The sequence below is a fragment of the Lathamus discolor genome, chromosome 16 (assembly GCF_037157495.1).
Source record: "Lathamus discolor isolate bLatDis1 chromosome 16, bLatDis1.hap1, whole genome shotgun sequence".
In the NCBI taxonomy this organism is placed as follows: Eukaryota; Metazoa; Chordata; class Aves; order Psittaciformes; family Psittacidae; genus Lathamus; species Lathamus discolor.
This window is the reverse complement of record NC_088899.1, coordinates 3,809,817-3,826,371: the sequence shown is the minus strand read 5'-3', so window position 1 is coordinate 3,826,371 and position 16,555 is coordinate 3,809,817. Positions and strand designations below refer to the sequence as shown.

The 16,555-nt window shown below is 42.2% G+C and overlaps 2 protein-coding genes across 4 annotated transcripts in view; one reads left to right on the top strand and one right to left on the bottom strand.

Annotated features, from left to right (window-relative positions):
* MTOR (mechanistic target of rapamycin kinase) overlaps positions 1-16,555 on the bottom strand; it is a 64,146-nt gene that overhangs the window by 28,100 nt on the left and 19,491 nt on the right. For both annotated transcript variants that reach the window (XM_065696290.1, XM_065696291.1), the window contains one exon: positions 1,678-1,753. In XM_065696290.1, the coding sequence (XP_065552362.1) occupies positions 1,678-1,753 (76 nt within the window). The remainder of the gene's footprint in view (positions 1-1,677; positions 1,754-16,555) is intronic.
* On the top strand, positions 10,133-16,497 carry ANGPTL7 (angiopoietin like 7). Of its 2 annotated transcripts, none has more exons than XM_065696420.1 (5): positions 10,133-10,700; positions 12,376-12,476; positions 12,808-13,002; positions 13,859-14,057; positions 15,035-16,497. In XM_065696420.1, exons 1-5 carry the CDS (start codon positions 10,322-10,324, stop codon positions 15,202-15,204), a joined length of 1,044 nt encoding a protein of 347 aa, XP_065552492.1. In that variant the 5' UTR covers positions 10,133-10,321; the 3' UTR covers positions 15,205-16,497. The 2 variants fall into 2 exon arrangements, with proteins under 2 accessions (XP_065552492.1, XP_065552491.1); XM_065696419.1 differs by having other exon boundaries at positions 12,373-12,476.

The following is a 16,555-nucleotide window of genomic DNA, read 5'->3' as shown; positions in this document are numbered from 1 at the left end:
ACCAGAGGGATCAATCCAACATCATCCCTTATTCAGTGCCAGTGAAATACTAGCTCAGTAGCTGCTGCTTTTCTTTTTGAAGGGGGAGAGTGAGTGGTGTAGGAAAAAGGATAAATGTATAAAATATTCCACTTCCTGTTGTTGCACATGTTTGCATTTAAACAAGAACAACAGCCCCGTGTTCAGGAATGGGCTGGAAAAAAACCCAAACCCAAAAAGCACACTGTGTGTTTGGGTAGTGCTACAGAACTTAATACAACAGGTAGTATGATGCTGGGGTCTAATCACAGCCCTCACAAGGAAAGGCTGTGGTTTGTACCAAAGACGGTAAAAGAAAGCCAAGCAATGATCCTTATCAGCTGCACAAGCTTCTCTTCAGTTTCTAGTTCTAGTTTGTTTCTAGATTGTTTCTAATTTTCAAGAAATAAAATGCCTTAATACATTTTCCATATTTATCCCTGCCAACGTGTTTATCTACTCAGTCCTTGGCTGCTCATGTCTTGACATAGGCTGCAGAATAGATTATTTCCCCAGCTCTGCGGGCAGGGTCAGTATAAACCATGCTCTGCATGCCAGGTCTTCCACTTAGGACATTTATATACCAGCCTTTATCTTCTCAGCTCACTCATAGTATTTTAAGCAAGTTCCTGAAAGCAGAGCTCACAGCTCCTCTAAACCTTTTCACTGCCTGTTCTGGCGAACTCTGTTTTTTGAAAGACATTACTGCTAAAGAGTGAGGTCAGAATTAGGTAACAGAGAGCTTTGCTCAATCCACCCAAGGAATCATAAGCTTCAAAGATGTTCTGAAGTCTGTATTTCTCCCAGAAAGGAATTCTTTTCCAGGCTAGGTCAAAACCACACTATAATACTACACCAGAGGACTTGTACCATTTTGTGCTACGTGTTCCACTTTCTAGTGGTTCCTAATGAAAGAGACTAACTTACTGTGCTTGCAGGGCTGCCTTCCTTTTCCCAATCACCCTAAAGCACTGCAAGAATTATCACTGCAACATCATCTTTTTAACAAAGTAGACGTGGCAGGAGAGCACAGATGCTTTGGTGCCTGGACACAACTTAAATGCTTACAAAAAAGAAACAAGAAAGGGAAAAGGGTAAGTCATGCAGAGAAGGGCACAGAACACACACAGGATGGGGTGATTTTATTTCTCTGAACAGTCAAAGCTGTCAGGGACTGGGTAATCTGCTATTCTACATAATACCTGTGAACTCTCTGACAGGTTCACGTGCCTCCTGGATGAGAGGCCAGAGGCACAACTTCCATTAAATCCTTACCTGGAATGTGTTGATGAAGTTTCTCAAAAGCCCTCAAGCATTTAACACTTAGAACAGGAACTTGTTCCTTCCCTTCCCGGCTACTTGTAAATAAAAATACTTATTTTCTCAAGTTGCTAGTTGCCCGCAGCTGCATTTAGTGTCAACAAGAGCTGCTAATTTCTCCTCTAAATCAGGTTATTGCAGCCTTCCCCAGCTATCTTACCCATATGCAGTGTTTGCTAAGTACACAGCATACACCTCCAGTGGTAGCAAGGCACCTTCAGTATGAAAGATGCACTATTATAAGCAGGGATGTGATGGATTGACAAAATCACACACAAAACCCCCACCTACAAACCTCATGAAGACATAAGACATGGAGAGTTATCCAGCAGGACTCACCAGCTCCCCAAAGTGCTTCATGGCATATTCCAGTACCCCAGCAGCTGCTTCTGGCTGTTGCAGTTTATTGTTAATGCTGAAAAGGTAGAAAGAAAGACCATTTCACACAGCTGGCAATTATTAGGGGCTGGTAGGAGCTTCTGCTTGATAATCCCAAGCTCCATCATTTAGAAACACCAATGGAACACCCTTCTTTTTGTTTAAAACTTCTAAGTGAATGATATTTGCAAAACAATAGGTGCACCCATATTCTTAGCACATATTCTCAAGCTTGTTACACAAAACAGTGATTGCATACGATTATCAATTCTAAACAGCAACCTGCAAAGGGGAAGAATAGTTGCCAATAGTTTGAAAGGCATAATTTCTCAAACTGCACTTAAGAACTCTACAGTACTGATTTTTCCCCTCCTTTCTGTTAAACAGTACACTAACTCCTTAAAACATCAGAGTAGAGGTTTGTATGATCCAGAAAACAATGTAAATCATTAGAACAGTTGACAAATGTCACCAGGAACACACACAGAAAGACTTGCAGTTTCATATAATGCCTCTGCATTGGCGCTCCTCTTTTGCTGGTTTTCAAGAACATATCATAAACTCCTACCAGCACAACCAGTCCCCAGGTCTGTACCAGTAAGGCACCTTGTCTTTGCAAGGCGAATTTACTGAAGTACAAGCAGACAGACTACTCACAAACCCGGTTCTCCAGTTCAGCACCATGATATAGAGCTATTCTCTTAAATCACTTCTATTTCACATTGCGTTACTGATCGTCCTACCAGAAATGGCTCTGTCTGCACACTGGTGCTTGCTAAATCCCAATCTAATGAGGAAAGTAACTTTTTATGAAGCTTCTGCTATTTTATAAAGCTTATTTACAGACACACTGTCTCATTGCTCTCCTCTTTCCCTAGAGGTACTGGAGAACAGGAAGTACAAGTCATTGAAAGCCATGTCAATGACACTGAGCATGCTACAACACCCCCTTACAGTCCAGTTTAATGCTAGTTAACATTTGGAGTGGAAACAGCATAACCTGAGAAACAAAACATGTCAACTGAAAGCAACACAGAGAGACTTTCAAAGGCCTTTGAATATGCTCGTGTAGATACGGGCAGCTTTCAGAAATGCCCATTCTTGCCTGCTAACATCACAACAATGGCATATTCCCCCCCAACATGAGTGGCCTGTTGATCAGTGAGCCAAGAAAATCTATAGTAATAAAAAGAGTACTCTGAACAGACAAAACAGGGGAAGTTTTCAAATGAGTGCTATATCTCTTCTGTCTGTGGAGGTTTCCTCTCCTGACAACCAAGGAACCAGGCTCCTGGACACACTCTGGATGTGTGGGAAGGTCAAGTAAAATGCTTTTGGGAACAGGACCTCAGAACGGTTGAGCTCCATCAGATTTAGTCAGGCTACAAATGCACCATAGTCACAGTTCAAGACAGGCACCCAGAAATGGGAAGCACTTGAAATACAGCCATGCCTTTCTTTAGCAAGACAGGCAAAGAATATACTACCTCCATGCTTCCCAAGGGAAAGCTAGGCAGCAGTGCCTCATAAAAGTGATAAATGGCTGTCGCATTTCATATCCTCATGATTTAAAGAGTCATTGGCAGACACATCACTTCCAGCATGTTAGACAGTGCATTACTACCAAGTTACTAGCAAGTTATCTTTCCTGTCAACACTTCCTGACAAAATTGGCCATTATCTTTTATTCTTCAGCAATTAGCACTGCTCTTTTGCTGATGCTCCCTGATGCACTCCATTACTCTTTTTTTTTTTGTTTCTTACTTTCTTGGCTGTCCAAAGTAGAATGAAATGTTTCAAATCCATCTATGTTTAGATTTAATCAAAGCGAGGGGAAAGAAGGGAAGGGAAAGGAGAAAGACTTTGATTTAAAAGAACACACAGCAGTAGATACAATACTAGGTTGCATTATTAATAATAAATTACTCTCTTTTAACAAAACATCTAGTCCACACAGTGAGTAAAGATAAGTAATTTTGTGGACTAGGAGAAGCCACTGACTGGGCAATCTCCTATCAGTTAGTTCACATTTTGATGCACCACATGAAAATATACACAAAATGGGGACATTCACTGCTTTAGCAGGAATGGACCTAACCAGTGAAGCACAACTGCCAAGAAGAGTACAACAATCCCTCCAAAGCAAGACTCACACATCAAAGTGGGTTTTATTAATCTGGCTGAACATTCACTGACTTACTTCTTCACAATCATAAAGCCTCGATAATCACAGCACCGTTTTGCTATTCAGTTTTACAGGCTAAAGGAAACACAGTTGTGTGCGGACTAAGTTCTGATGCTGTGGGACCTCTGACTGCTCTTTCTAATCTGCTGGATTCAGTGTGCTCTGATTGTTGGGAGGATATTGACAACTCTGATACCCTCACTGCTACCACAGCTGACTGGAATGTGTTTCCAACAGACTCAACTCTCGGCACACAAGTTCTCTGTGAGTGGGCTTGCAGACTGTACTTCTCTTGGAAACGCGTTTCCACGTGGAGTACTATTGACAAATTCAGAACGCACATTGAGAAATCATGGAATTCTGTGCTTCCCTACCCTTTCACCTTCTCACCATTAAGCCGTTGCCCTTCTCCCTGCAGATCTGACCAGGTCTGTGCTCAGCCAGAATCGTCTTCAGTTTTGCAACACTCAAAGCTCCACAGAGCTGTTTTCTAGTTATCATGCTGGAGACTGGACAGAATGAAACACAATACAGAAAAGCATCCCAGCCCATAGAAGAGGACCCGAAGGACTAATATTCCAGCCAGGCAGAGTTGCCAGGGAGGTTTAGGCAGTGCTGCTGCTGGCAGTCAGGGCAGTTTACCGGATTAGAACCAGAGGGATAGATTTCCCCCTCTATTTGGACAGAAGATAACTAGAAAATCTTTCTGAATTAAAGGCTGAGGTGAGAAAACATCTCTCAAGATAGAAACAACACTGCTGGCTAACTCAGCAGACAGTAACTTAAGTCTCTGTTTATCAGGAGATTTCCTTGCAGTCATTCCTAATTCAGTATAATATAGAACTTAATGCTTCATCCCTGGCAGTGCTCAAGGCCAGGCTGGACAGAGTCTTGGGTGACATGGTCTAGTGTGAGGTGTCCCTGCCCATGGCAGGGGGGTTGGAACTGGATGATCTTAAGGTCCTTTCCAACCCAAACTATGCTATGATTAAGGTGAAAATCAATTATTCTCCCTATCCACCGAGGGTGGAACATACTCCTTTGTTCATTTTTATTTAGAAGATAGAAAAAAACCACCACTACCACTTACTTTACTTGAAAGCGCAGCAGCAGGCCATAGAAGATGACTATTGTATCTCCTCTTTCTTGGAAGTCCATAGCTATAGGTTTGGTAGGTCATAGGTTACATATGTCATCTACCAGGAACAGGCCAAAGTATCCTGCTATGCTGGTAAGGACTGGCAGATTCTTCCAGCATTAATGCTCAAGTGAAATATTTCAAAATCATTTTAAATGCCACATTCTATGTACATACATAAACTCTCCTGAAACTGTTTCAAGACAGAGTTGTCCTCATGTCAGCACCATTATATACTATTAGAATGGGAGTCCATAGAAACAACAAGATTGCATAAGTCATATCAAAAAGATTTTCATATACTTTGAACTAATGCACTAATTTCGCTCTTTAATACCCACCATTTGATTTCACATCTTATGCAATAACCAAAGTGATCAGAAGATACAACAAAACAACACTAGATCCTTATACTTCCCTTCAAAATCAGGATTAATCAGTTGCAAAACCGATTCCTATCTATAAAGTTTTGCAGGAGTTTGTCCTACCTGGACTCAATACATTATTGCATATCTGATGTCAGCTTGAGTTCTGCTGTGCTCAATCACAATAATGAAAGTATTACATCTTTCAACAGAGCATTTTCAGGAAGGCCCAAGCCTATCTGTGAGGGAACACACATGTTTCCTATTGCCAGAAAGCATCTCAAAATGTGGGACAGAAACACTTATTTTGCAATAAAGCAGCTTGTGTGCAAAGTCTAGAGAAAAAGCCAAACTCTTCTTTATGGTAGACTCCCCAAGTTTGTTCAATCAGCTCCTCTCTGTGACAGATTTTACCATCCTAAGCCAAGCTTGCTTTTCCTTCTGAAGCAGCACTGAGAGCTTCATTCCAGGATTAGAAGTGGATGCCCTGCTACTTTGTGGATACTTTGGGGAACAGATAATCCTCTGGCAAAAGGAATTGGCTTTGTTGGCCAGTTTCCCCACCTCTACAGTTCGTGTTCAGGCATCCCTGATGATTTTGATTCAACAAACCTCAGAAAACAACCAAGTGCCCCCAAACAACTCTAAACCCCAATAAAATTCCATCACACCGCTAAAAATTATTCCTATGCTGGGAACAAACACGTTTGAGAAACCAATACCAGCAAAGAGCTGTTTTTGATACAGCTGTGATAACGGACTGCTTTACAGGCCACACCAGCAGCCCTTCATCTTTCAGCAAGGGTGCACTGCACCATTCACAGGCATTAAAACTGACCAGATTCCCAATCTTGATGGAAATGTTTGCAAACCAAATAAAACCATTCCTGAGCTTTGAAAGGAAAATAGGAGATTTTATTACTGTCACAAGGAAACTCTCAGCCAGCCTTGCTGCTCATCCTGCAAAGGGTGCTGTATCACCTAGTCTTTATTAACCAGATTCAGTGAAGGCAGAGAAGAAAAACAACTGGCAAGGAAGATATTTAGCAGACAAAGGTGAAACACAAAGCCAAAGTCTTCACGTAGTGCTTATGCAAGGAACAGATACGTTAAGTAAAGAAGATACTACAAATGATTGCAGGAAGTATCAGTGTTTTGCTTCTCATCAGGCCTCTCACTTGTACCACCAGCTCGTACATAACCTCACAGATGTACGATTACTTGCAGTGGGCAACAATTGTATTTGACTTCACTAGGGATTTAGTCATTACTGCAAAGCTATTGCAGAGTGAATGTTAGCACATTCACAGGCAGCTCCAAAACCAGAGGTGAACAGTTTCCCACCTCCTGGGAGGGGAAAGCTGTGCTTCACAGAGCCTTGATAAAGTATGGACTCTGAGTGCTGATGAGAGCCTTTGCCACCTCAGCAAGCACCAGGAATGCCTCATTCGAAGCATTTGCCGGATGCATATTAAGGGGTTTGCAATGACTGGCTACCAAATAAATAGCCACAGGGCACTGAGCTCTTTTCTTCTTGTCTCAGCTTCACATACACCTGCCAGAACAGCTTCCCAGAGAAAGCAGTTATTTAAACCCACCTGATTTAATCCAGCCCTCCAGGGACAAGAGATACCTGGTTCTAATCAAGTAATACTAATATACTTGCATTTGGTAACATCAACCAACATTATAAGCATAGGGTACATAAAAACTGCAACCACGTTTAGACTCTATTATCCCAGTCACACCAAGCCTACATAGTTAACAAAGTCAAAAAGGATCTGCCTCATGTTCTTGACTTTAGGATCTCATCTTTTAAGCTACCATGTAGCAGAATGTTTCCACATACAAAATGTAACAGAGGAAAACTAGGAGGATAGATTTCAGGCTAAATGACACTGGATTTCTCTAAAGGTACTGGGGGAAAGGATCAAAATGGGACTAGGACCTACTCCATAATCATGGAACTAGTTTATCCCTTTCTATGTCCAAAATGATGCCTCTCTCCAAAATGTAATAGGAACCTGAATTCAAATTAAGTACACCAGTACATAACAGTGGAACAGTTTCCTATAGACTGTCAACTTCTACAGCTGATCTGATCTGGCAATGACTAGCATCAGCAGCTATCGCTGCCTAAGTGACTACATTCAGTTCTCCACGCAGCAGAGAAAGATTCATCTTTCAGATACTCATAAAGAAGTCAAATTCCATTAAGGCAAAGGTCTCTGCCAAGAGAGATCGTCTGCCCAAATCCCTCTTAATGCTTCCTCAAAAGTAATGACAGATGGGAAGATTTGTGCTCTTTTCCATTCCTGCCTGTTTTCACCCCCTTACACAGCACAAGGAAGCATTATCTCTGTTCTAAAACAGGTGAATCAAAATATGCAAGTCCCTGGCTGCCTCATTTCCAGTTAAATACTCCAGTTTAGATAGGGGATTTGGAGCCCTTTCTGCACTATTTCCTAACATCTGTGTGCAAATTTGGCTAAATCTTGGATCCTTCCAAAACATGTACAAGGAATGAATGCATGGACCTACCAGTGGCTCCCCTCTTCCACATCTGCCCTCATGATGTGTGCGAGTGAAATTCAGACTGTGTATGACACAAGAGTTATGGCGAATGAGAGCAGAATAGACCTTGTTAACAAGGTGGGGGTGGTAGCAGGGCGGCTTTTTGGGGTGGAGAAGCCAGAGTCTGGCCTGCCCTATTCTTTGTTCCAACTTTGACAAAAAACATGTTTCTCATCACAGGAAGCCTGAGAAGAATTTGCCCCCGGGAATGACAGAAGCTTCAGCTGGAAGAGGGCTCAGACAGGATTAGAGGCAGAACAAAAAGGTCAGGCTTTCATCTGTGTGCAGTGGCACTTTCTGGTCTGAAGTATAAAAAGCAATTTTGCTATGGAAGGTTTCTGGAATGCCCATGACAAAAATATGACTGAAGCCTAAGGTCTGCTGTGGAGGTATCCTCAGCGCTTGAATCAAGTTGTTCTTGCATACCTCGGGTCCAATACCACACCGTGGCCTCACCACCTGATTTTACAGTGGTTTCTATCTGAAGTACAGCACGCAGACATTCAGCTACAATGAAACTCAAGGCACTCATGCTGCCTGTTGAGAGATCTCTTATTCCGACCTCCTCCGAAAGATCCGCCCTTCTTCCTCTAAGAAAATTCAGGTTTATGAAACGTCTCTGTTCATATTCCACTCCCTTCAGTGCTTTGACGCTGTCATCTTCCTAAACCTTTGTACCCTGTGGGGTTTCTCATTACTATTCTGCAGCTGTGGTACAAATCAGAGGCAGAAACAAAGCATCTAGCAGTAAGTGCAGCAAAGCTAAAGAGGAAGAGAAATAGCACCAACAAGAAACTGCGCTTTCTACTTCTCTAAAATGCACATCGGATCACCAGGCCTTTTCTAATCAAGCAGAAGTCCTGCAGCCATTTTGGATCAACAACAGAAGTCTAGCTGAGATAGCACATCTCAGTTGGGTTTCTTCTCTTTTTCTTTGCAAAAGGAACAAAGAAAGGAGCTTTCTTTTGTTCTCTTGGACACCAAGAGGCTTTCATGGCATTTGCCCCAGGAGCAGATACATGAACCATTTACTCCATTTTGCATCTTACCTCTGCCACTTGTCACAACCAGAGAGGAAGATGCAAGAACTCACACTTTGGGCAATGCCAGAGCAGCTGGCTTGTGGAGAAACAACTTATCCATAAGGATCTGGAGCAAAAACTGTCGACCTTTTGCAAAAAGCTGCACCACTGCTGGAACAGTTCCACTCTGGGATCAGCTACGATCAACTTTGGAACTAATGAAAGATATAAAAGAGGAGACTGGAAGTTGCTATCTCAGCCAACTGATACTTGACCTATACTCTTCAGTGTCTAAAGATTTAAGCTTTACTCTTAAATCTACACTTTATATAACTGTGGACATTTTACTTACCCACAGATTTTCCCCTCTAAATCCTGTTAACAAACTGGCCTCCATAATACTGGAGTTAGATCACATTGCCTGTAAAAAAAACCCACCTCTTGTCAATTGTAAGTAAACTGTCTTTCAGCATTACTTAATGTCCTTTTCTTATTCACTATGAGTAAACACAGGCATGGGTTTTGACTTAGATGTTTTGCAGACTTCTTTCCATCCCACCCTCACATATCCCATCTCTACGAATAGCAGCACTGAATGCTACAGAACAAATAGTGCAGAGACACCAGTGTCCAGAGGGAGGAGGATTAGATGCTAAACAGATGAATTTGGCACAATATTATGTAAATTAAGAAAGACAGCAAGCATAGAGTTGTCCCCTCAACTTCTGGTATTGGGAGGACTTGCTGCAGCTGGGGCTACCTGCTAGGGAGTTACATTCCCTGAACTTTCATAAACTCACCCTGTTGGGACAGACTTTTCACGTTCTGGACCTCTAGTGCTCCTCTAACGTTACTGAAGTGCCAGAACAAGTCACCAAGAGGGCTTCAGTCCAATGGGCAATAACTGCTGGAAACTCTCTGCATTTCCTAGCCCTCCACCACACCCCTTCCACACAGAACTGAGTGAAGTCCCTCCTGCTCTCCCCAACCTTTCTTTGGCTGAATCCTGTTCTAGTTTCACCCTGTAAACACCTGATAGGAACAGATGAACTGGGAGGGGCCAGAAAGCACTTCATAGCTCCAGGGGGGTGGAGGTAAACACCAAATTGCATAAAAGATGCTTTGAGATAGACTTCCCAAGTGCATAGGCTCTGAAAGGACGGGTCTGAAAAAAGGCTGCTTCTTCAGGCTCCACCTTCAGAGACTCCCTTCATTGGAAGAAAGCTAGGTACTGTAGCAATCCCAACCAACTTTATACCTACCCCAGCTGCATTCAGACTACCCACAGCCAGCTGGAAGTTTTCTGTTGCTGTAAGCAAAAATGCCAGCAAGATCCAGTGCTCAGCTGGCCTGGCTGTGCATTGTCACTGTGTCTGTGGCAATCTATCCAGCGCTGCTGCAGAAGCCTCCTAAAAGGAGGACGCTCAATGGGAATGCACAGTCCAAGTTGACAGGCTGCTGCGATGAGATTAAAGAGCTCAAGCTGCAAGTAGCCAATCTGAGCAGAATGCTGCAGGAGCTGAGCAAGAAGCAGGAAGGCGACTGGGTGAACGTGGTCATGCAAGTGATGGAGCTGGAAGGGAGCACCAAGCAGATGGAGTCCCGCCTCATTGATGCTGAGAGCAAATACTCCGAAATGAACAACCAGATAGACATCATGCAGCTCCAGGCAGCTCAGACGGTCACGCAAACTTCAGCTGGTAAGGAGGGAGTCACCAAGCTCCCAGAGACACCTTTTGATGCTCAGAATGAACTTATGACTAGTCCTTAATGCTAGCATGTCCCACTAACGGCATTAGCAAGTGTGCATTCTGACTGCTTCTGCTTAAAGTACTTCTGTAGGCAGGTGATACTGAGAAAACCGCTTGGATTCATCTGTCAGAAGTGCAAAGATCCAGCTGTGTTTTAATATCTGTATGTTTGTTACTAAGGAATGGGAAAACTGAGCAGGGACTGTGTCTGTACAGCGAGGAACTCAGTCTAGCAGTTCATTTTCTAAGCACTACAGTACCCATCCAAAAAGGAAGGGAGCTGGCTCTGTCACAGAAGGGCTCTGGCAGCAATATCCTTTGCGTTCACAGTGCTGACAGGGGACTAGAAGTTGATGAAACATCTACAAATGCTGTCCAAGCCTTACTGAGGCTTGTAACTGTATCTTTATGACTATCTTGAAACCACAGTAAAAGAGTTATCTGTTATTTGAATGATAATTCTCAAACATTCAAGGCTGCAGATGATGCAAGATGCAAACTGTGATATAAGCCGAGCCAGGGCAGTTAAATTGTTCCAAATCCTCTCTTCCCTGAGGGAAAATTTCACTGCACAGAGTGACTGCACAGGCCTGTCCCGAGCATGGAATGCAGGCGCATTTTGTAGGTCAGCTATCTGTAAAACTGCTTCTAGAAGAAAGCGTCTTTTTAGATGACTTTTCTCCTAAAATTAAATCCACTGCAATATGTTTAAAGCTTCCTTTAAAATCCACTGCTGTTTTCTGGAAGAATTGGGTTTGCCAAATGATTTCACTTAGATTTTTTTATTTCTTTACCTTTTTTTTAATGCAAAGGAAAGACTTTTAAATCCATTTACTAAATTCTTCTTCCCTAAAGTTCCACTTGGCTAGTTTTGACACATCACTGTTTACTGGACATCTTTACTATTATACCATAACGAGTCTCTTTGGAGCTGTGCAAAGGTATTTAAACCAGGTGTGCCTCGTCTCACCACACCAGGTAAGGGACAAGTAGTCTGTACTGAACTATAAGCTGTCAGAATGGATAAAGCCTTGCTTCAGCTGATTTATCTTCCTCAGAAGAATAGCTGTGCACCTCCCTATCAACCAAGGCAGCTTTTGCAGAGGGAGAAAAGTAGGCTGGCAGAGATTGACACAGACTGCAGCTAAGAGCCACCAGCTCTGTCATAGGCTCTGGTGCAACAAGTGCTGAGCAAATAGGCTTCATCCACAAACCTGGCTAACTTGCTCAAGCATCCAGTTGAGCTTCATCAATCTGGCAGCAGGCCTTGCCATTCTATTAGACAACCCTTTACTGTTTTGGAGGGGGACAGCAAATAAATATCTTTATACCTTCCAGCACATGGCAGTAATGGGAAGAGAAACTGGAGATTTCTCTTTGGATAGGAGAGGCAAAAAACAAACCCAAAAACCCCATCGAAGTCCCAGTGCTAACACCTTTTTTTCCAACATGTGCATTGATCAAAACTAAACCATTTCAGGAAAACATGAGACTTGTGGAAGTCTTCTTCACTTAGTTACTCCTTGTGTTACAAATTAAGCTTCCCAGAAACCACCCTTGTGCTTTCCTATGGGAAGTTGTTCTTGCTGTTCACATTCTTACTTTCTGCTTCCCATTCAAGTAGATGCTGTCTATGACTGCTCTTCACTCTACCAGAGGAACTACCGGATCTCTGGGGTTTACAAGCTACCTCCTGATGAATTTCTGGGGAGTCCAGAGCTGGAGGTAAGGATGCCAAGTGCACAATGCATAGTGCATGTCTTTTCACATATAATCAAGAAATACTTATCTACTGCAGAGATGAAAAGAGTACATACCGAGTTATGATACCCTACACTCTGACTCAGTATCTTTAGGCAAACTTAAAGGAAGTAAAGAGTGTACATTTAAGAGGGAAAAGAGAAAAGGGGTTCATTTAACTTTTTTTTTCCCCATGAATTAAAGAAAGAAAAGAGGAATTTCTCAAGTTGGGAAATCTGGAACAATGTCTTGTATTAAGAGAACTGAACCTTCCTAAATCTACCGACAAGTAAACACTGCATTTTTCCTGCTGCAGGTGTTCTGCGACATGGAGACAGACGGAGGCGGCTGGACTATCATCCAGAGACGTAAAGTTGGTTTGACATCTTTCAATAGGGACTGGAAACAGTACAAGGAAGGATTTGGCAATATTCGGGGAGATTTTTGGCTGGGAAATGAGAATATCTACAGGCTTTCAAGGCGCCCCACTGTTCTGCGAGTAGAGCTGGAGGTAATCGATAAGCATTTAATTTCATCAGAAAAAAAAGCTTTGAATACAAAGGGATTTCCCAGTAGCACATACCACCTCCTGTCTCTATAGGAGGCCCAAAGAATTTGCATGCTTTAACTGCAGAAGAAGGAAGTAGGATAGACCTAGTGATACATTCAAGGACAAGACAGAATTATGCTCTCTACCCCAAAGTCAGTAGGGCAACCTTCCATTTGCATACAGATTGTGTCTTAGGGCACTTGTGGGGCTCTAGAGAACCCTGTGAAACCCACTGCAGAGATCAAACTGCTGACCACCTCGGATGTAAAGATTCACAAAGATGTTCCATAAAGTTTTAAAGACTCTGAATCTTTTCCTTTTGCAGAAGTTTCTTCCAGCCTGTATACAAGAGTTTGCACTGTACTACTCCAAAAAATGTCTACAGTCTATTAAAGGCTTGGGTTTGACTTAAACTAGGTTTATAGCTGGTACAATAGTTTTGCGGGATGGGATATGTATAATGGAAAAAGTGAGCCAAAAGGCTTTATGTCTAAAAGTGAGTGTTTCAGAGAGGAAAACAAAGTTACTTGAGGCAGCACGCTATGAGACGAGGCCTTTGAATGCAAGAGTGGCACACCAGGTTTCTATATATGCTGTTTAATACCAGTGTAGACAAGACTTGGAAATATAATGCTTTGCTCTGGAAAGTTTCTTTGCCTTAAAAGGGAAGTTTCTGCAGCCTGAGACAGAAAAAATACTCATGAAAAATCCAGGACTGAGAAAATAGATGTAACATGCACTGCATGTAACAACAAACAGTGGGGTTTTTCATAACTACTCTAATAGGACCTATTTCTTCTTCACTGTTCTGTGGCAGGACTGGGAAGGCAACATACGCTATGCACAATATAAGCAGTTCACCCTGAGCAATGAAATCAACAGCTATCGCCTTTTCGTGGGGAACTACACTGGCAACACAGGGCGGGATTCCCTCAGGTACCACAACAACACAGCCTTCAGCACGAAGGACAAGGACAATGACAAGTGTGTGGACGACTGTGCCCAGTTCCGTAAAGGTAAAACATGAACAAACACCTTCCTGTCCCAAGAGAGCTCCTGGGTAATGCATAGAGAGCCCAAGATTCCCTCACTGCAAGTAACTAGTAAGGAGCTTTCGGATGGCAAATGAAGGGAGAGGTCATCAACTCTGGAATACCCACTTGCCAGCTATGCGGGCAATCTGGCACTTAAAGCTGATTTACACAAAGCCAGACTGTACGTTATAGACATCAGTACTCTTCAAATGACTGAGTGCATGTTTTCACCTATACCTACTGTTATCCAGCCCGTTATGCCTATATCGGATGTTGATGCAATTCAGTGATGCAGGAATTTATTCCTGTATAAAATCTTGTTTTCTTTTGTAAGGTTTCAAGTTAGTATCAGGAACTTGTAATTACTCTCCTACTTGCACTTCAAGGTTTCACCTGAATTCCAATCTTTATTTCTACCTTAAAGAGCCTCTAATGAGGTTACTCTCTTCGTTCAATTTATTATCTTTATAGGAGGTCTGTCACACAGATAATTGCCTTCACTGCATCTTGCCCTTTACTTTTAATTTCCCCATTATGCCCACACATGACATGCAAATAAAATTGTTGGTATCAGCCTCAATAAAATCGTGCAGCTTACTCGCAGTGTGCAGAGACCTCTTAAATGCTTTAGGATGCCCAAGCTAAGATCCCAAACTAATTTCCTAAGCTAACTCTCACAGAGACAGAAATGTGTCAAGGAAATATTAGAAGAGATATGTGCAACTAAATGAAAAACCACTGGTCTAATCTGACTATGGAACTGTAGAGCCTTTGTGTATTTAGTATCCATGTTAAATTTTGATTTTACCTGCAATCCCAGCTATAAAGGCTCCAGGGATTAAATGCTGCATCCTGGTCACTCTCCTCTGGAAAGAGCAGCAATTCTTATGATGAATACAAAACATACCTGTTTTAAGTAAATGACTCACCAGGAATTTATTCATTTGGGTTTTTAAAAGGTGGATATTGGTACAACTGCTGCACAGACTCCAATCTGAATGGGGTTTACTACCGGAAAGGAGAACACACCAAGAACATGGATGGGATCACCTGGTACGGATGGCATGGATCAACCTATTCCCTGAAGAGAGTTGAGATGAAGATCCGGCCAGAGGATTTCAAACCATAGAGAAAACCAGTATTTGTTTGTACAGTTTCCTTATGCTACTGCACAGAAGGTGGGCAATGAACTGCTCAAAATCAGCCAAATAATAGTTCATTTCATCTAATATGTGCAACAGTTACATACTGGCTATGTGCACACACAAACACTAAGGCACATTAAGCACAAGTCACCGCCATTCATGTTACCAGGGCTCAGACTTATTTCCTCCTCTTCAGACTCTTTCCAAAGGGAAAAATTGCTGTGTTAGAATAGGTTATAACTGAATGCACTTCCAGCACCTTCAAAAACCTACTGGGTGTGTTTTCACTAGCACTGTGGCTAGTGGGTTGCCTTAGTGTTAACCGGCCAGGCAGGGACTGAATAAAGAAAGCCTCCTTGTTGCCACTTCCTTCAGCGTGTAGAGTAAGCATTCCCAACTCCCTCCAGAAGAGACTCAAACCACAACAACAACATATTCATTTCAAGGCAGATGCACCTTTCCTTAGAGTATAATATGTGGTTTACATTCCCACAGAGGAAAAAATGAAGCTTGAAGATTTTGGATTAGTTAGTATTGCCTAGGTTCTCTCCTTAAGTTTTACTGCCATCTCTTGCTGCTGCAACAAGCAAGTCCCCACAGAGGGCTGCACCCAGCAGATAGTAAATCTGGAGAACGGATTTGTCCCATATGCTCTGTGATATTTATTCCTATTCACTGATGACCCAAAAGCTGATAAACTAGAAAGCAACTTTCAGGGCCTCCATCGAATTATGCTCAGGTTAGAGTATAAGTGTGCTGTATGTCACTAAGAGAGAACAATAGATTAGCAAAAGAAGTCCAGATATGGCCATCCAACCGAAAACCTCTACTCTAACACTTAAAACCACTGTATCCATAAGCAAAACACCAGTACACACCAGAGAATCCAGGAATGATGTTATGCAACACACACAGAATGTCTCTCCTTTACATAACACAGTGTTAAAAATAACAGATAAAAAAGAGAAAGAGACCACTCCTGTCACCATACTGTTATTTGAATATGTTGGAAAAGATAGTTATCATTAATATATCTATTTTTATTCACCTTAAAGAGAGTTTCAATCTAATTTAAACTGTTCAGTGTTCTGTGAAATGGGAGTTACAGATGTCTTGGGAATTGCCTTACATATGTTTGACTATTCATACTGGAAACTTCAACTGTGTGGAACTAGAGTTGGAATTACTTTAACTGTGGTCTATAAAATGGATTTTGAAAGGTTTCAAAGCTTTCCCAATTCTAATAAATTGCCTTTCATTTTTAATTGTTTTACTTAGAGTCTGCTCCTCAACTTGCTTTTTGATACACACAGAAAGAGCTGCACCTGAGGCCAG